A 21,090-nucleotide genomic window follows, 5' to 3' on the forward strand; every position below is an offset into this window, starting at 1 on the left:
ATTTTTGAAGTGCAGCATTACCACAATGACCAAATGAGAGGTTCAGCTGATGCAGCAGAAGCAGATGCTGGTCCCTCACTTCTGAGGGCTGAGTTCACCTCATTTTGTAATGTCAGCATGAGACACTGCTAATGGTTTCTCTGCATGGTGTCTTTCTTGGGAGAAAGGTGTAGGAGGTGTATGCTGGTCTGTGTTTTATGGAGAGGTATCACATGAATTCATGGTCAGAGGAGAGGCAGGCAGGAAGAGGAGTCCATCTAAGGAGGCAATTTGGGAACAGACTTCACTTGAAAGCAGCTGTGAAAGCAAATTCAGAGTCGGAAAGTTTTTGGGACCTGTGTTGAATGTTGAATGCCTGGACTAAAAAGCCACCTCATACTGGCCAAATACTTTTCTAATGTACCAAAAGTTGAAGGATTTTCTGTGGAATATCAATGATAACATATACGACAATCTCTTCACCTTCTTTCAAGCTTTACCTTTTATTTTTATTCGAGGAGTAGGAGTCCAAACTACACTTCAACTGCTTAGTTTCTTTCAAAAGCATTATTTCCTCCTTCACCTGAACTTCTAAAAGAAACTCTGGGAACCACTGTGGAGAATTTATCTCCTTGTTTTGCAGAAGTGATGCAGTCTCACAGAGGTTTATGCAGATTTGCTGTATAATGCATTATTGTCTAGATGCTGCAGAGACTTTGGAGCATGTTTTGTATCTTGTGAGTACTTCCAAGAATTTCAGTGTAACTGGTCCTGGCAAATAAACTGTATCAAATGCATACATCCTTGGGAGAGTAGGAGCTGTACAGTTTAAGGACAAATGCATGCAATGTGCACTGCAGTTGTTTGGCACTGTCTTTATACATGTTTATATGGACTCAAATGTAAAAGATACGGTAGAAATAGGTTTCCTTATGCAAGTCATATCTTAATGCACAGTATATGTGTGTACACATGGTTAAGACTCTTCACAACTTTAAATATGTTTTCAGATATTGATGAATGCAGCATCAGCAATGGTAGCTGTGACTTTGGGTGTCTTAATACCATGGGGAGCTATGAGTGTGTCTGCCCCCCTGGAAAGAAACTGCACTGGAATAAAAAGGACTGTGTTGGTAAGTGTGGAACAGTGACTCAGAGTGACTGTGGTGAGACTCCTGTTCTCCAGGAGGGTGCAAAAGCCCATGGTTCTGTTTGAGAAAGGCTGCATTTTCACAAGCTAGATCCCCAAATTAATTTTATAAGCCTGATCCTGTGGAGCTCCATGGGCTCCACAATATTTTTTTCTTATACAACTGTAAGTCGATTAGTGAATGAGCAATATGTTGGATTTTATTTGTTTGGAATGTTTTTTTTAAGTTTATCAGTCCATTCACAGAAATCTAAATATTGTTATTATCTTGGGTATTTTATACTTCAGTCCTTAATTTGCCCACTTCCCATCTCTGTAATGTCAGGTATAACTCTGTTTACCTCTAACACTAGTTTAGAATATTCAAAATATTTAACTTTTTACAAGTAGGATATAATACGTACATTCACAGAACCATAGCCCAATTTTTCAAGTTATCTCTAAAGGTGTTCTGCTTCATATAAAGTACTGACACTACCTGTGTCAAAAGTATTAATCACAATGAGCACAAATCCTGAGACCAGAAAAATCTGGCACTTGCTGCTAGTGCCACTTTGTGGCAGAACTGAATTTCTGTATCCTTTAAAAAGATTACTTCTTTTTCTGAGTCTTATTTGAAGCACAGCAAATCTTGGTCATGGCTACAGCCAAAGTATTTGCTGTGAGCTTTTAATTCTTTTTTTCATTTTTAATGAGAATGGCATACCTGGGGTTTTTCATGGGCAAATTTTTTAACCACAAATAACTTCTCATAGGCACATTTGGGGATGATGCCTAATACCTAACTGGGAGCAAGACAGAAGAAAAAGGGGGATCTCCCTCCAGGGAATCTCTGCACACACTGAGAGAAAGCACTGCTTAATCTGGAGTAGAGAGCACTGCACTGGGCTCATGTGATCATGCAATTGTGGCATTTTTTACATGGATACAGCAGTATGGAGAGCACTTTATAACCAAGGTGGGGTGGGGAGTGAGAGCCTCAAGCTGAATTCCAGCTTTTGCCTCTATGTTCTTCCTAAGCATAATTAAGTGCTTCACTTTCCTGCTTACCTGTCTGTCTATTACCCTCCCTGCTATGTAGAGAAATAAGCATTGTGACAGCAAGAAACAACTCACTGGGTTTTTAGTTATCCACTAGGTCACCTTTGCCATATACCAGCTGGAAAAGATTTTGTAAGTTAGATGATGAGACTAAAATTTTTGGAGGTCTGGTATGAAGTTAGACTGCTTGTGCTATGCTCCCTCTCAGCCTACTTAGAATGTTGGTAAGAAAAAAATATTGAAAATATTTTCCTGGTTGTTAATTTCTCCTGATTATTTATAATGCTCAGCTGGAAGATGGAAATAGAGCACCCTTGTCTATTGATACACACTCTGATATTTGGTGATTTCAGTGAGGCTTAAAGTGAGCATCACCTCCCTGCTGATCACCTTTATTTCCAACATTTTTGAGAGGAAACTATATTCTAAATTGTTACAAAAGCAGAATAAAAAGTGGAAGAACTATATACAGTGCTCCTGAATGCCACATGATTTGGAGACATTTGCAGTAACAAAACCTTCTTTTGCTCAGCAGTGGCACTTTGTGCTTTGTTGCCTCCTCAGTCCAAGGAAATAATTTCTTTAAAGGCATCACCAGGGCAACATAGAAGACTGTGGAGGGAGATAAGTGGAGGATGATTATTCCCATATCTGAGATGTGAACATCAGACATGTTTATGGGACTTGTATATATTTATATTTAATGACCAGTGAGGCCAGGAACACAAACCAGCTGGAGGCTGCTGGGACTCATCCTCTGCAGTCAAAGCAAGTCAGGGAACACTCATTCCAGCTACTGCTTTGGAACTGCTTGGTTTCATGATGGCTTGACTGGGCTTTTCCCAAGCCCTGGTAGACCCAGACCAGACTAGCTGCTACAGCTCTGGTGTCAGAAGCAACCCCTACCTTGGTGTGGTCCAGTGGTGAGCTGACAGGTAGGAAAAATGACATTTACAGTACCACAGTCAGCAGTGAGAAAAACAAATGTCAGCCAAACCTGTCTCGTAAGGTGATCAGGTTTGGAAGAAGTAGCAAGAAACTGTTGGAGCAAAATCATGTCCCTGAAATAGCATTTCTATGGGGCTGAAGCAAGAACTGCCCAAAGGCACCTGGCTGAAATTCAAGTAGCTGCTGCAGTGTGAAAAAGCTGCTTGAAGAGGTGCCCAGCTGCACTTGGTGAGCAGTCAGGGCAGAGGGGAACCCTCTGGGAAAAGGAGGGAAGCAGTGAGGCTTTGTGATGGCGTGTGCCAGCTGCAGCCAAGAATGAACCTTGTCATCTGTGGGGGAAAAGATCAACTTAAGTAATACTTCGATCCAAAAGGATGGCAAATTAAAATAAATACAGGTTTATGATTGTTGGTGTCACACCATCTTCTCGAGGTGAAGCACAGAGACTGCTCCAACAATTAAAAACAGCTTCATGTGCTTTCAGCTGAAGCACAAGCACTCCCTTACCCAAGTGTGAAGAGTCACTTGTGAGACCTGCAGGGTACTCGTTCTTCATCCTGCCAAGAGGAGAAGCAGGATTTTTCCTTCACATGAGCTGCAGTGTGCCTCATGCTGTGAAGACTGATGAGAAATGGCTCTGTGATCCCTGTGTGTGTCACAGCACTGTTTGGGGCATTTCAGCAGTGTCTGAAAGGCCAACAGGACTATCCATCTCCATCCTAGCATCTCCTGCCTCACCTCTGCCTGGCTGGGAAGTTTTCTAGTTCCAGAAGCTAGAACATGGAGCTAAAGTTGAAAAGTCAGTGGGATTTAGAGAATTAAAAAATACAATTTTAGTGGTCATCTGAGTAAACAGACCACTGTGCACAGTGTGTAGCTGGTCTGTTAAATCAGAGAGCTGTGCCTTCAAACCAGAAAAAGGACATCTCAGGTGATTAGTGCTACCTTTTGCTTCTGAGATCAAGATGGGCACACAGAATTGTGCTCATACCAAAGATCCCCAAGTGGAGGATAGGAGAGCCTGATCTAGAGTTTAGGTCTAAAAATGTGAAGGAGTTTTGTTTTCAAGTACAAGCTCAACATCCCAATCCAGATGCTCTCCCTTATTATGTGCTTATTTCAGAAATACTTCTGTCATTCTGTTTTTTGCCACTTGCTGCCTTTTCTCACCACTGTATCCAAGTGTGCACACAAGGTTCTTGGGTTGGGCAGTGTCTGAATGTTTTACATTTCTTTATCTTGTTCTCCTCAGAGATGGTGAAATGTCTCCCAAATGCCAAACCAGCTCCCAAGGCTCAGCTAGTATGCAGTAAAACAGGAGGCATAGAGAGCTGCTTCCTGTCATGCCCATCCAATACTCTTTTTGTTCCAGGTTTGTGCAAAATATTTGTCCTCTTATATCTGGGATGTGACTTGTTGACTTTTCTCTGTTCATGTATTCATGATTCTTGCATTCATTTTTTGTTAAGGACAACAGTAAATGAGCAAAACCTCATTATAAATTAAATCAAGAAGAACTGATTGTCAACTACACATGAGAAGTTTGGTCCTTTGTTGTTTAATTTGAGATGATGAGTTGTCAGTTGTGAGAGTGGGAAAATTCTAACAAGGAGCCTGTACTAAAAAGTAACAGGAATTCACTGAAATACTGAAATCAACTGTGGGGTTTTTGCCCTCCCTTTTGACACAGCAATTCAATATATAACATTTTTTTTCTGTACTATGCTGATTTAGGTGGATGTGTCTCTAAGTCCAGCTGAGTATTATTTATAAAAAATTGGGCATTTTGTTCTCCTCCCTCCGCTTTTTTTTTTTTTTTTAACCATTTGCTACTTGTAATTTTCATCTTCACAGTTTTGCTGGGAAGGATGTGAGGATTGCTACTGCTTTTTCATAGATGTCCTGGCACAGGATTATTTTTGGGTGTCTACTTTTCACGTTTAGTCTTGGCATTACATGCAGTTGAGCTAACATTTTATTCACATTTTATTTTCAGTTTAGCAGAGATTACTGGAACTGTAATGGAACTGTGCATTTCTGTAGTTTGTAAGCACCAGGACACAGTTTTATCTCTGTAATATGTAAACAATGTTGTGGTTGTAAGTACACCATTTCTGCCAATAAGTTCTATTGGAGCCTGAAGCTGCAATTATTATGAAAGTACGTGGTTTATTTTCTAAATTACAGGGATGATCAAAGCAGAAGGACTTTGCCATGGACAAACACAAAATATTTTAATCTTGTGCACAGCTACCTTGTGCCAAATCACTTATGAAACGTATCATTTCAGTGCCGGGAGAAACCAACCTTGTAGTCAACACTGTGAAAGTGTGGAAGCTTTTGGCAAAGTACTTCAGCCTCTTAAAATCCAAGTTCAGCTCTTAAAAAGTCTCATTGTTTAGCAGCCTAGAGAAGCTGAAGCCTCGAGCAGGTGCTGTGAGGTGTTGCCCGTGTGCTGACTGTGTTTTTCCCCAGACTCAGAGAACAGCTACTCGCTGAGCTGCGGTGTCCCCATGCAGCAGGGCAAGGCGCAGCCCCGGCGCAACTCCACCCTGCCCAGCTGCTCAGGTGGGTGCTGCCCCTTTCCTGCTTCCTGCTGCCCCTTTCCTGTGCCCAGGGAGGGAGGGGATGGACCCTGGGGCACTGCAGGGCATCAGGCCTTTCCTTTGGCAAAACAAGGGTTAAGGTGTTGCCAAACAACAAAAGGAAAAACCTTGCGGCAGAGGTAAAGCGGTAAGATAAAAAAGTAATTCTTGCAATAAAGTGGTGAGATAAAAAAAGGAATTCTTCAATGAAAGCTTTTAGGTGCGCAAAATACAGCTCTCTGCACACGTGGACAGGATTTCTGTCCTTCTATAAGGTTAATTAATTCATATATCTGGCTGGGACTGTTAGCATAGGAAAACATATAACCACACAAAGGCAATCATATGCGGTTCTTTATTCAAGCGCACAGGGACACAGGGGCATACAGTGCCCAAATCTTGTGCCCAAGAATACAGAGTTGATTTGTGATTTTTATAGTTTCAAATTATACATATGTTAACTAACCTCCACCCCTAGATACTGGTTATCCTATTTCTTAAGTTACTATCTTAGATCATACCTATGCTCTACCCTGTGTTATACTTGATTTGGTTAAAACAATGCTTCTCAATTATCTCCTGGGCTGGAGTGATACTTAAACAATGGTATGCAGCTAGCTGCAGAAGCTGATGTTTGTTCCAAGCTATCTGTAAAGTTCAGATTGTGCGTCTTCTACTTTCCCCCAACTACCCGCAGTTAGCTTAAACAGAAATTATTATTTTAACCCTCCACCATCAGGACATCCAATAGGAAATCAGTTACCCCAGTAACCCACCCATGAGTCAGCCCCCTTGTGCTATTCTCATGTTATGTCTCTTAAGTTCTGGTAGAAAATAAGATGTCCTTGTCAGGAATTCTCTTCTTAAGAGTAATGCTAAACAAATTTCCAAGTATGTGTTAGTAGGGTTAGCTTATTATTCTAAAATCTAAGAGAAAGTGTAGGAAAAATACCAGGAGCTATATAACTGTGTACTAACAGTCTACAAAGCTACAAATCTATTGAAAATGTATAAAAATGAAAAATCTTTTGGCATCAAAGGTAGCCAGTGTTCCCTATTCACACACTCCTTTTCTACAGCTTCTCTGTAGTAGCAGAACTACAAGTAACATGGGAATTCAAAGATAGAGAGTCCAGGAAAAAAATAAAGAAAGGTAGGAATTAATCTTTCTCATAGTAAAAGACAAATTCACCCGAAATCTGAGAAGATGTGCAGAGCAAGTGTGGTACTAGCACATTCATTGATCTGTGTGGGCCCTAGGGTAGGTACTCACTTAAAAAAATGAACTTGTGGAAATGGACCCCCTTATACAAGCTGTGTAATTCTTGGGCTGCCTCTTTTCTAAGTCACAAGAAAGCTTTTGAGTGTGTTTTTAAAAATAAGTTCCACATCTTGATTCATTTCCATCCCAATGGTAGCTTTTTTACTTTACATCAACAGATTCCCTAGCCCCTCCAATCAAGCAGAAAGCTCGTTTTAAAATCAAAGATGCAAAATGCCATTTACGGCCTCGGAGCAAAGAAAAAGCAAAAGATTCTGGGAAGCAGGCTGTTTCAGGTAGGTGTTTTCTTCCAGCATGTAAACAGCACTTTAATTTGTTTGTTTGTTTGCTTGTTCATTTGCATGCTTTATTTTCAGGCTGCAGACAGGAAAAAAAAATCAATGGTTTTCATATTTGTCTGAATTTAAGTTCAGGCCAAGATTCCCACTCTGGCTGAACAGTGCCTTGGGTTTGGATCTTGGGTGCTGAAAATCTCATCAGTTGCTTTGAAAAATCTTTGTTCAAAAGTACATGACTTGGGAATTAAGCTGATCCTTTTTCTGGCCTTGATAATGTCAGAAATATCCTGAGACAAAAGCTATGACTAATGCAAAGTTATGTCAAACAGTGTCAGTTTGGTTTGATTTTCTCAAATGAGATTTTTAAAAGAAAACAAAAGCTATTATTTGTTTGGTTTGTGCTGGATTAGTAACCTATTGTAGCACCAAAGACAGCCCCTAAGAGGGAAGGTTATTATGAAAATCTGATGTTACCCAGCCTTAGATCTTTCATTGTGAAAGAGTGAGTAGTTTGATGTTAGAAAACATATTTGTAAGATTTAGGTGTAATTAACAAAAATGTGGTATTAAAAAAGTTATGTTGCTGCTTAAAGCAACTTAGCAGCTTACACCAAACCTCTGCTGGTGATGCATTCTCTGTTGTGAGTTTGTCTTGCCACCACTTTCACTAGTGAGTGAGAAATCTTATGTGAGCCCTAAAGAGAGAAGAGTAAAAAGAGCTATTTTTAAAAAAAGGTTAATGGTTTGAAGATTTTATTTTTAAAATTTAGATTCATATATCATCTTTACCCTGCAATCTAAACATTTATATCTCTAGTTTTACAAGTATTGACTTAAATCTTAGTCATCAAGATGCTTACGCTGTGAGTAAGATGTGATTATCAGACTCATTTTAAAGTCATAGGAGTTCAATTTCTTGGTCCATACAATCACTATGTGAATGTGTTTCTTGGATGCGTTTCCTTGTCCTTTGCTTGCTTTGCTTTGTGTTTGTTATGTCATTTGAACCTCTTGAGTCTAACAGTAAGATTACAAAACACAACCACACCCCCGGAATGAAATCCTTCTGGTGATTTAAATGCTACAAATTTCTCTACCTTCCCTGACCTGGAAGGTCCATCACCAGTGGCAAACTACAATTCCTGCTCAGATAAAACCTTCCAATATTCCAATAACCAATATGAGGTTATTTTCATAACCTCACAATCAAAGCCTTTGAAAGCCTTTGCTATCCGATGATCATCACTCCTGAAAGAGATGGAATACCCACTGATAGTTGTAGAGGCCAGGCCTGGCATTCTCATAGATTTATGAAATTGACTCTCGTGCTTTGTTTAGCCATCAGATATAGTTTATAATATTTGCTGATTTTAAATAATTTCTATAAAGAGCTTTCTAGTCCTCATGCAGAAAAGGACCAGGCAGTTTTAGGCATTGGAGGCACCACTGTGCAGCTGAACATCACCAGGCTGTGCTTTTGCCTTCTGCATTCACTAACAAAAGGAGCAAACCCAGCACTGCCTGGAGAAGGAGGCATCTCCCAACACACAGGAAATGTTACGAAGCCTGTCACTGCATTCATGATCACCCAGTGAGGTATCACTTGTTAGCCTCTCACTTGCTACTTTGCTACCTGATTTCTTTCCTGTGTTGCTTCTCTCATGCAAAGGAGGTCAGTTCCCCTGCACAGACAACTGCCAGGTGACCTTTGTCAATCTCAAGTGTGATTCCTCCAAGAAAAAACGCCGAGGCCGCAAGTCACCATCAAAAGAAGTGTCCCATATCACTGCAGAGTTTGAAGTGGAGATGAAGTCTGAAGAAGTCTCAGGTTTGTGAAAGATTGGTCTGTGGAGAGAAATCAGAATTTAGTTCCTCAGTGTGTTGTTAAAATCTCTTTGATGCTATTTCATCAAGCTGCCAATGAACACCTTTTATCACTAGCCTCATTCAACAGCCCTTCCAAACTCAAAGTTTCAGAGATTTAATTGAAAAGAGCCAGGGATGAAATTAAGGCAAAGAAACAAAAATTGAACCTGCATCAAAATTCTTTCAAGGCTTTGAGTTAAGTCATGTGCTTTAATCCAGTCTGATTTCTTTAAACAGCAGAAGTGCTAATCGATGTACAGGAAACATAAATATTAGGTAGAAGTTCTGCAAAAATGATGATAAAAATATCCTTCAAAATATAAGTTGCTGAATATTTAGTCTGCAAATCAGTTTTATTACACAGTTGAAAAATCCATGTTTTCTTACCAAACTTCAGAATAAAACTAACTGCCTCAAGTTATAAATGAGATGGGATATTATGTTATAAATTCCAGCCAAAGAAAATGGGGATTGAATTCTATAAAGATGTCAGTCCTCAAAGGTAGATTTCTTAACCTTGACGGGCACCTCATTAGCCAAGTGATTCAAACAGTAGTTGTGTCTGAAAGCACCTTTCTTTTTGTCACTGACACAAAGATGTTTTGGTCAGGGAAGTGGCAGGAGTTCCTAATCAACTGAGAGAAGCGTGGGCAGAGGAAATTCAGGAACATTAATGGTGGCAGACTGAACACACACCTGAAAGGAGAACACATTGGGATTGATGCTTCCTGCAGCACTCAGCGTGCACTTGCAGGCCATGGAACTGTTCCATGGACCTCAGGATACTGTCCTGTCCCTTTGCAAGGCCTTATCTTGAATACAGTGAGTGCTGCTTCAATTTATATATGTCCTTTATATAAGGGCAAGACAGTGAAAGAAACAGAGGTGTCATAGTGCAATGCAGGCTAAGCTTTTTGTTAAGCATCTCTTTTAAACATGAATCTCAATTGCTTCTAGTTTTGTTATCATTTCCCATCTAGACACCTGTAACATTGACTGTGTTCGGAAAAGGATGGAGCAGAAGCTGCAAACTGCAATCAAAACATTGAGGAAATCTATTAATAAACAGCAATTTTACATTCAGTTTTCTGGGACAGAATATGAAGTGGCTCAGAAGCCAGCTAAAGCTACTGAAGGGCATGAAGCGTGCAGTACAGGGCAAGTACTGCAGGATGGAAAATGTGGTAAGTCCAAACAGCTTGAATATTCAGTCATATCCTCCCCAAAATAGCAGTGTAAAATTACCTTTTCCATGGTGAGCCAGCGAGGAAATCCCTGAGATTATGATTTAGAATTTAATGATCAGTATTACTCCCCATATATGCATGGACTATGGATGGTTCCTAGGAGTCTGAAGGGAATTAATTAGATGGTTGTAGGAAAACAGAAGTATAAATACGGATACATTCCCATTCTGTCAGGTTGTAGGTATCAAAACCTGCCACGAGACAATGTTGGCAGTTAGTTCCCAGTTGCTCTCATCCTATCAAAATATATTTACAATTCAGTAAAGCAGTAATGTGATGTTTGCCTAGTTGCTATATATTTACTTTTATATCACCAGTGTCACTCTCTTTGACACCAAATAATCCATGATATCCATGGATATGTTGTATGTATCCATGATCCATAGATATGTTATATTTAATGCTCAAGAGGTCCAGTGGAAAAAAATTATAGAAATACATTTTAGGTAAAATACCTAATTTCTTTAAGCCTTTTCCCATGTTATCAGGCTCTAGTGCTTTGCTGGGGACAGTGTGCTAGTGCAAATTTATTAATGGCAGTTCTCAGCACTTTGAGCTTTCTAATTACTTACAGACATCTTTTCAAAATCAGGATACCTATTTTTCCAGCTTTTGAGATTCCAAGGGATTTACAAGCCAAAAGTCACATCTGATAGGTGCTTCCAGTGAGTGGAAGTTGTCATCATATGGGAACAGTGATTTAGAAACTGTATTTGAAAGGCTGTTGTTATCAATATCTAGAAACTCAGATATTTTAACTACCCCTATCCAGCAGAGAAAAATGTGTAGTGCAGTTACATGCCCTGTTGAATCAAGAAAAGCATGTGTATTCATATCTGTAATTAAGATGCTGTACAGTTGGGGTATTTGAGTGGCAAGAGACAGAAATTGTTACAGGGGACACATTGCCCATGGAGAAATGTTTAGAACTGGTCTCGGGGACAAACTGTTTGGACTCATCTGCCATAAAACCAACTTGTAACTGCACCTGGTGTAAACTAAAAGCTCACACTTCTCACACTTCATGCAGCACTGCTTTAGTAAACTGCAAGGTACTGTTTGAGACTGCACCCAGCTTTATTAACAACACGGCTGTCATAAACACCTGAGTGCATTACAGAGCCATTTAATAGTTTAAACGACAGAAGCAGGACCTCACCCTGATATAAACTGACCTAAACCACAGTGGGGATGGGTCTGTTTGCATCAGGTGAGGATCCTGGACTAACACGTGCCATCATAACCCTGGGGCCAAACACATCCACATTCTCTAGCTGTTCGATATTCGGGCAGATAACGTGATCCAAGTGAACATCCTTACGTGGGCTGCAATTTGTTTCCTCAGTGACCTGCAGCACGGGCACCTTCTATAGCGGGGAGCACAATCAGTGCGTCCCCTGCTCGCCAGGGACGTACCAGGACACCGAGGGCCAGCTCACCTGCGAGCCCTGCCCCAGCAACGACGGCCAGGGAGCGGCGGGCGCCCGCAACGTGTCCCAGTGTGGAGGCAAGTCCAACCTGCTTCTAAAAGCTTTAGGTGCTGCCACACACCCCCTGTGAGGCAAGGAGGCTGAAAGAGGAGAGGGCCTGCCACGGTTCTGTCTTGTAAAGGGAACAGAAGAAATCTCTGTGCGCTTACGAGCCACGGATGGTTCGGCTCAGGCCATGCACTCACATTGCTGACAGGACGATGGGATCTGCTACAGCAATGGGAATTATGGTATGGAAATGAGCAAGCCAAGCAAAGCACTTGGTGCTTCAGGTCAGGTATGGAAGCACCTTGGCTTGTAAGGACTCATCCGTATCTTGTGAGCCAAAGGGATGGATTACTTTGGACTGGTATTGGTGAGTCTAATAATGAGCCTGCTCTTTTAGTGTTTTGCATGAGATGCAGCTCACCTGCTCTAATTAGCAGCAATAATAAATTGGAGATAGTTATGCTGCAGGGATCTGTAACTCAGACTCAGAACTAATTGCAATTTTCAGCATTGTTTGAATGCACTGTAACTTTTGGCAAGTGATGCAGCATCTCTGATTCAACTTCACGTTTTATAAACTAAATTATAATGATGATAATGCCTGATGCTTCTACTGTAACTTGATCAGTTTAAGTTTTTAAGATACAACTGTTAATTATTTTCTTTACCTCGTTTCATTACAGACTATCAAAATCTAGTTTATAGCAGATGCATTATCTGACTTTGAAATAAGTCTGTCCTATCTGCTACACAAGTTCTAACTTGAAAACTCATCCATGTAATTTACATTAATCCATTCTTCAAGGATATCTAAAGAGAACACATGGCAAATGTCACTTAAGAAACTGCTAATTTTTCCCATCTACTGAATAAAAAATAACTTCAGTATCTCTAGTCCAAATGTATGATAGATTTTGATTACTTGCTGCATGAAGGAACTATCAGACAAAAAATTTGAAACACCTGTGCATCCTTCTATGCTGATTTGTATTTATCTATAACACAAGAAAAAGCTTATCAAGATTTTCTGAAACAGTCTGAGTTTATAAAGATTGACTGACAAAAGCAGCATAACAACTAGAAGAAAAAGACTTTTGTTTCAAGGATTACATTGGAATTATTGTTCTGTACAACAACAAAGAATCTTTCTGATTATTTTTGCAGGGTGGATTTATCTCACAATGTTTATTGTCAGATCAAAACAGTCTTGTTTTTCTGCTCAGCTCTCCCCTCTTCCTCTGGAAGTGGCAAAAGAGAATATGCTTTGGACTTCATAAAATTCCCTGTCAAAGATTTCATCAAAATTTGTGTCAGCACATGAGATGAAACAGTGTATTTTTAATAACAAGACTTTGTTAGAAAGTTTGTACTGTCTGTACTCACTGCCAGTAATCAACAGTATTTTTGCATCTATCTTCCAGAGCAGAAATGCCTGTGCAGTAACCAATAAACTTTTACTGAAATCCTCACTTCTAAATGTGAGGAATGTACATTCCACAAGAATGTCAGAGATTTTAGGTGCCTGTTGTGCAGAAATCACTTGTAGCTGCAAGTGAATTCCGTGCTGCAGTGCCCCTGCCTGGACACCAGGCACCCACCAAAGCTGATCTCTCACTGCCTTTCTCAGCTGGAGAGGAGAGATAGGATAACAAAGGTTCACAGCTTGAGGGCAGGGAGAGACCACTCACCAAATATCAAACAGACTGAAACTGGGAAAATTCAGTGAATTTGTTACTAATCAAAATCAGAGCAAGATAAGAAGAAATAAAATATCTCCTAAAAACACCTCTTTTACACACCCCCCTTCCTTCCCAGCTCTACCTCCTCCCACCCAGCAGCACAGGGAGATGGGAATGGGGGCCATGGTCAGTTCATCACACTGATGTTGCTCCTGCTGCTGCTTCGGCATGGGGTCCCTCATACTTCATACTTCATTAACTTCTCCAATGTGCCTCCATCTCATGGGCAAGAGTTCTCCAATATGAGTCACTTTTCCACAGGGTCAGTCCTTCAGGCACAGCTGCTCCAGCATGGGTCCCCCACAAGGGTCACAAATCCTACATGTTCCAATCTGGATCCCAGTAACCAATGGGACCAGGCCAGGTAGATCAGTTTTGCTCCTAAAAACAAGAACAAAATTGTCCTCAAAGTAGTAACATCAGAATATTTCTCGGAGGTCTGTGTCACAACAGCCAGTTTGTGGGGTCATATTCCAGCCAGCTGGGATGGGAGCACAAGTAAATCCTGGAGATCCTGACCCCACAGGTGTCCATAGGAGTTTGGCTTTTGTGGGGACAGAACTTGAACTTTGCTTTCACTCAGGAGCTCTAGTTCATCCTAAGGACCAAAGTTCCTCACTCATGCCAAGCACCCAAGATACTGAATGCCCCAAACATTTCCCAGCAAGTATCAAGGTTCTTATGAGACTGCAACACCTAGAGCTCTCAAAACTTTGTTTTCAAGCCAGTTGTTTCTGTCTGCTGCTCAGTTCTCAGGGAAGCTAAATTCCAAAGTGCTGGGATTAGGCAGCCTCAGGGAATAAGTAGCATCTCACAGCGCTGGTGTCTCAGTCTGGAGTGGTGTGAAGATACACATTCATGCCATAATCTTGAAAAACCTGACATCCTGGTTCTCAAGTTCACACAGTAAAGTACTCAAGCTAGCAAGAACCAAACCGAACAAATGCCTATCAGAAACTGCCTGGAGAGCGAGTTTGGAAACTTCTAACGTCAGTAAATTCATTCACAAAGCAATTTGCTTTACACAAATCGCTGGTTCCTGGCAGAGGAGCACGTGACAAGCACTAATTTTCACAACTATGTAAAAAGCTGCTGATGTTAGGTATTCTCATAGAGACCTTGTCTCATTTGACAAGGTGCTGGACTGGTACCATCCCATCTGGTAAACCCCATGATCCACTGTCCACATCTCTAAAATGGAGATACAAACACTTGCTTCATAGGCATGGTGCAGTTCCATTTCTTCCTATAATGTGCTTTGAAATACTGAGATGAAAAACTCAGTGAAAATATAAAGTAGTCTACTGAAATCTTAATAGAGCCTTTCTTTCTTAAAAAAAAAAAAATGTCCAAACAGAATTGTAGTTCCCAAAATGCATATTATGAAACTGGTTCTATTTACTGGTGGTGGTTTTAGGAAGAAGATACAGGGACAATACAAAATGTGCAGGTAAGATTAGAATTTGATCTGCAGCTGTCTTGATGTCACATGTTTAAGTGAAAGAAAGCCTTGCTAACTACTAGTGGGTTTTATACTTCATCCAGAAAAGTCAACACACTAATACAGATGATAATTTTCAATTTCTAGGGCAGTGTTCTCCTGGGCACTACTCTGCAGATGGTTTTAAACCTTGTACAGTCTGTCCTCTTGGGACATACCAGCCTGAACCAGGGAGGACTCTCTGCTTTCCCTGTGGCGGTGGGCTCGTGACCAAGTACGAAGGCGCTGTTTCCTTTCAAGACTGTGAAACCAAAGGTGAATTCAAAATTCCTCCACAATTCATCTTGCTGCTTCTTGGCCTTTGGTTTATTATCATCAGTGCCAAGGGGCTCTTAAAGGCTCCAAAACAAACATTGTCACTGCATGGGCATGTGATTAAATTAAATGGTCAAGAAACCTGTAAACTGAGAATGGTCTCCCGAGGTTGTGCAGACTGAACAGGATTTAGGTTTTCTTTGGAATTTACCAAAGGCAGGTACGGGGTCAGCCCTGCTACTGGTAAGGGAATCAGCCCCACTGTGTGGCAGTAAATAACACAAACTTGGATAAGACAATGCTTTAGCTTTCATGCCCTGTATATTGTTATTTACTATATCAAAAAAACTAAATACTACAAAAGTTATACAAAGTTAAGGATTGATTACTCATGGCTTAGGCAGAAACTGTAAGCGTGCAATGCGTTCTGTATTCCATAATGTCAACTTCCAGTGTCAGTGCTGAAGAAGGAATCTGCCCAAACACATTTTGATTTAGTTACTGGAATAATTTAGCTGCTGGCCCTGGCAAACAGACACTAATGGAAACCTCTCTCCTGCTACTGTGAAAGTAATTTTTCTTGTTGAGGTGGATTTACATCCGCTTCCATTTATTACAAATCTATTAAATACAGTGAGAGATACATGTCACACATTTCTAGTTCATAAGGGTTTAGCTCTGGTCATGGGGTTTTAGCTGGAAGATCCTTTATGCTGGGAAATACAGGGAGCTGGTGCCTTTTCTGCCTTTTCTGCCTTTTCTGGCCTATGTTGCAGAGTAGATATGTCCAGGGCAGAGGAAAGCTCTCTGCACTGGAGGTTGCTACGTTTTGAAAATAATACACCTCATACCTTGCAGTTCACTGTTCTCCTGGACACTACTACAACTCCACAACACACAGATGTATCCGGTGCCCTGTGGGAACATACCAACCTGAGTTTGGTCAGAACTACTGCATCACCTGCCCTGGCAACACCAGCACAGATTTTGATGGCTCCACCAATGTCACACATTGCAAAAGTAAGTCACGTTTATATCAGGGACACAGAGCGTGTCTTTGGATCTGAGCTGCAGCTCGAAGGTTCCATCTGTCAGGCTGGGCTTCACTTTTGTATTTCCTAGTTAGCAAATAACTACTGCCAGAGGGAATAGTAAAAGCTGAGAAAACAATGAGGAAAAAAAAAGTTGGGAAAGTACTGCTTGAGGCATATGAGAGTTTTAGCTTTAATATGATTTCAGAGAGTGCCAGCTACAAGTTAAAACTACAGAACCTTTCATTTCCCAGACCCTGTAAGTTGTGCAACAGTGATGCATATTTCTCTGTGTCTCTGTAGAGCACAATGTCTTTTATCAGAGTAACTTCCACTTTAAAATAATTCTAAAATATTAGAAGATATGGTCATGCCTGCTGCAATTGCCAGATAATCACTTATGATAGTGAGATCTTCTTGGAGGCTTTTTTGCAGTACTCAGCCTCCTACCTTAATTACCATTTTAAATATCCCCAAGGATTTCAGTGCAGTTTTATTTGATCCTTTGTGAATGACTGATTATTTTAGGCAAGCATTTTTATTCATCTCTACCATGCTAATTTAAGAGAATGTTTCTATATTAATTAAGCAATGTCATCTAACTAACTATTCATGTGCAGATCTCTGGTAAGTTTTTTGTCTGATTATGTGCCATGTGTCTTATAAACCCTTCATAATTTCTAATGTCATTTTAGTAAATTATATATTTGTATGGAATTTGAAGAAGTTTGATGCTTTTCCTGTAAAATAAAACCATCCTTGTTACTTTGCTGTCTTAGATCCTCTCAGTTTTCAAGCTAGTTTTTGACCTTACATAATATTTGGGGGTTGGATTAAGCAAAATATTTAAACATATATCTAATTCTGTGTGGATGAGTAGGCCTGGGGAGATCAAGCTTAAGTAACTTAAGTCAAATTCAAAGCAAATTTGTGCCAAATTCAATTGGATTTTTGAAAACTCAGAAAGAAAAACTAATCTATAAAGGGAGATCCTTTATTAACTGGTTGAATCTAAGATGAAGCAAGGCACATCTGTTATCAAGTAAGGCTGGCTATTGGGACCAGCAGTCTCATCCAGTTAAACCCAGTTAAAAACCAAGTGAGTTAGAGCAGACTATCTCTGCATGTCAGCACAGTATTCATGGTAACCACAACTAGATCATGTTTATTTACCTGTATTTCTTAAGCAAAGTTAAAGCAGCCTGGATGAAGCACTGAATCAGTTCATGCACTGCAGATTAAGTTTTGCAATCAGCTGGAGCAACCTTGTGGATCAAGTATTCCTTTAAAGCTGGAGAACGTGTGCATTTCTAAAGCCACAAGGAGGAGTTTAGACTTGCTCGTGACAGAGCTAGGAAAAAACCTCAGATCAATTTATCAACTAACACAAATGCTAATTCATGTTTCTCCCCAGACCAGCACTGTGGAGGAGAACTGGGGGACTACACTGGCTACATTGAATCACCCAACTATCCTGGAGACTACCCAGCTAATGTGGAATGCATTTGGAATATAAATCCACCCCCAAAAAGAAGAATTCTCATCGTAGTACCTGAGATATTTCTCCCAATTGAAGATGAATGTGGAGATGTTTTAGTAATGAGAAAAAGTGGTAAGTTGCAAGACATGGGTTATGTTTTCATGCAAACTGATGGAGTGAATAGTTCATATTGAAGGGATGCTTGTCTTCAGTGTAGCCAGTGTTTCTAAAAGGTTTCTTGAATGAAGTGGCACAGCAAGTTAGGACACTACCAGTAACAGTTAGCAGAGTGATATTAATTATTCAGGTTTATTGAATTATTCAAGTCTGAATCACAAACAGTTAATGGGCTTTTGTCTGGCCCAGTTACCACATGGGATAAATCACTGCCTTCTAGAAGTCAACAGTGATAAACTGTATTTGGAGAACTATCTCTGTGATCTGTGCAAATTGTGCTCTCACTTATCTTTTGTAAATATATATATGCTGCAGTTATTGCTAAATCTGGGCAGTGTGTTGGTATAACTGACACCCTCAAGAAATTCAAAGTGATCCCGCTTTTCTGTGGAATGGAATGGGTGCATTGTGTCTTTGATTATGAAGTTAATTCAACAACTTCTGAAGTTAAGATCCCAATGAAATGCACTCCTCTTTTGCATGGAGGATGTGGGCATCTTTCTGGTGAATTGTTGCTAAATCGAGAAGCACCAAACCTGAAAGGCAATTTTTCATATGGAGTTTTTGTTCAAAAAACTCCATATGAAAAATTTACACACAAAATTTGTATTTACACACAAAAATGGTATCTTATTTGCTAAAACAATTTTCACAGCCTTTTATCCCTGAGAGCCTGTACTGACATCTCTGTATATCAGAAGGAAGACACCTGGTCACTACAGATGGAAGGAAATTAGACCTGTGCAGATGAGCTTTTTAAAAAGCAAAGCATTTACTATAAAAAAACCACATCAGTTGTCCTTCTGACCCCAAGCTGTGGTTCCAGCACTGACCAAAGCCAGACACATCAGAGTAGAGTTACACTTCAGGCATGATTTGCCCTTAGTGAGGCTGTGCTGGCTGTCACCAACCACCTCCTCACATCCAGGTAAACTGTTTTGTGGGTCACTGGCTCTGCAGGGTGTGACAGCCTTTTATTCAGAATTACCATGCCAGACATTACATTCTGGTTTTCTTGTGTTTTTATTTATGAAAACTGTCAGATGAACTCCCCAAACTGGCCGTGTGAGGGGCTGGCTACCATGTCTGCCTGGCATGCAGCTCACTTGTCCTTACCCATCTGGAACAAGCATATGGGTACTCTGGGATACAATGCCAGAGTACTAAAAAAAAATTAATATTGATAGTTGTTTTATAAACATCAAAAGTTACACCTCTCCATCTGCTTAAGCTTCTTGCTGAGGGACTCCATCACCTTTGTGGAAAAACCTGCTTCTCTTTATTGGCAAATAAGGACAACATCCATTCTGTCACAAAAAGCTTCTGCTCTCAGGAATATGTCAGCTGAGAAGTGTCTGGTCAGTTTGACATCTCTGACCCCTAGATGAGGAGGGGTGCAAAAATTATTTTATAAAGAATATCATTTAACTTTATTTCTAGCTTCTCCTACTTCAATTACTACATATGAAACATGCCAGACATATGAGAGACCTATTGCATTTACCTCAAGATCGAGGAAACTCTGGATTCAGTTCAAATCAAATGAAGGAAACAGTGGCAAAGGATTCCAGGTCCCCTATGTGACTTATGATGGTGAGAATGGAATTGCTTTTCATCTTTGTGTTATATCTGAACTACAGAAAATTTTCCTTTACAATCTCTCTTACACTGCTTGCAGGGAGGGAAGAATGAGAAAAAACTTTATGTACCTCATTTAATTTTAGTTGCAAAGACTTTGAAATAACATATATATATATATACAATGTTTGAAAAGTTATTTTGTATGCCTGTTTCTTCATCTCTAGAGTGGAGATAATACAGCATTATTATCTGGAGGGAGTAGTTTTTTGAGGATATTAGTATTTATAAGTATAATTCAAAACCACTGTTATAAAGAAATAGAGAATTTTAAGGTGATTAAATTAGAATACAGCAGACACTGAGAGAGACACAGAATAATTAACTGGATACAAAATTTCTCAGCCCTGTCTTCAAGAGGAGGCCTAGCTCATGTCTGACTATTGCCCTCCCAAAGGATGTCACAGTCATTTAACTGATCTTTATTTTTCAGAGGATTACCAACAACTAATAGAAGACATTGTTCGAGATGGCCGATTATATGCATCAGAAAACCATCAAGAAATTCTAAAGGTAAAAATTCCTGCTTTCTTTGAAGCCAACCAAGAATTCCTTTTCCTAAGCATTTTCCTAAAATAGTTCTCAATACCTTGATAGAGTCATTATATTTAAAGCTCAAGGGTGACCCCAAATTCAATTCTCTGTCTTCTGAGGTCTATGCTGGTATTTGAAGCAGCCCAAAATCAAGGAACTGAGATGGACTCATCACGTGTTTATGTCCTTTGTGGAAGCAGGAACTAAATGAAATATATGCTAATACGATTAGTAAGATTGTATGTTTGAAAGATCAGTCAGCCAAGAATAAAGGACCTATTGTTTGAAAAGCCTTCTCCAGCCTCAGTCTGGCATTTAAATGTTTAAATGTCTCATTAAATTTGCTGTGCATTAAATAATATATTTACCTAAATCACTGTCTTGCCTCAATCAGACATGGTTTTCCAAAGATACAAGCAACACCTGTAACTAACTAATTAAAACTGAAAAAAAGGCTGGTCAGAGGGCAAGATTGAGCCATGTAAATGTAGGGCTTGGAAGAACAGGAGCTGAGGAAGAGCTGGCTCCCTTGGCCATCCCTGCCCAGAGCTGTTCTCCCCTTCCAGCTTTCGGGTTGCTCAGGTCCCAGCTACAGTGCCAGGCACAGGTCAGATGGGGCTCTCAATCAAGGCTTTCCCAAGGTACAGGAGAAGGTCCTTAGAAGGCTCAGTATCACTGAGGACCAGCCTTGTCTCCCATCCATGGAGGGAGGCCTGGACAGCAGCACGGAACAGTTGGGGAGGACAGTAAATGCAGCTTGCAGTTCTAATGCCCGACATCTGCAGTTTGTGGTTAATTCGGTGCTGCTCTCCTAGGGCAGGACCTGCCAGGAGCCCTGCAGAAAGCTCCAGCACAGCAGACTCATCCCTCTAAAACTCCAG

General features: G+C 40.3%; 1 protein-coding gene across 2 annotated transcripts in view; it reads left to right on the forward strand.

The window, feature by feature from the left end:
• SCUBE1 (signal peptide, CUB domain and EGF like domain containing 1) overlaps positions 1-21,090 on the forward strand; it is a 189,301-nt gene that overhangs the window by 161,439 nt on the left and 6,772 nt on the right. For both annotated transcript variants that reach the window (XM_063395410.1, XM_063395409.1), the window contains 12 exons: positions 990-1,112; positions 4,371-4,490; positions 5,594-5,686; positions 7,144-7,260; positions 8,933-9,091; positions 10,110-10,313; positions 11,722-11,883; positions 15,182-15,349; positions 16,208-16,369; positions 17,795-17,992; positions 19,478-19,630; positions 20,109-20,188. In XM_063395410.1, coding sequence (XP_063251480.1) covers positions 990-1,112; positions 4,371-4,490; positions 5,594-5,686; positions 7,144-7,260; positions 8,933-9,091; positions 10,110-10,313; positions 11,722-11,883; positions 15,182-15,349; positions 16,208-16,369; positions 17,795-17,992; positions 19,478-19,630; positions 20,109-20,188 — 1,739 coding nt within the window. The remainder of the gene's footprint in view (positions 1-989; positions 1,113-4,370; positions 4,491-5,593; positions 5,687-7,143; positions 7,261-8,932; positions 9,092-10,109; positions 10,314-11,721; positions 11,884-15,181; positions 15,350-16,207; positions 16,370-17,794; positions 17,993-19,477; positions 19,631-20,108; positions 20,189-21,090) is intronic.

The sequence above is a fragment of the Prinia subflava genome, chromosome 4 (assembly GCF_021018805.1).
Source record: "Prinia subflava isolate CZ2003 ecotype Zambia chromosome 4, Cam_Psub_1.2, whole genome shotgun sequence".
NCBI lineage: Eukaryota > Metazoa > Chordata > Aves > Passeriformes > Cisticolidae > Prinia > Prinia subflava.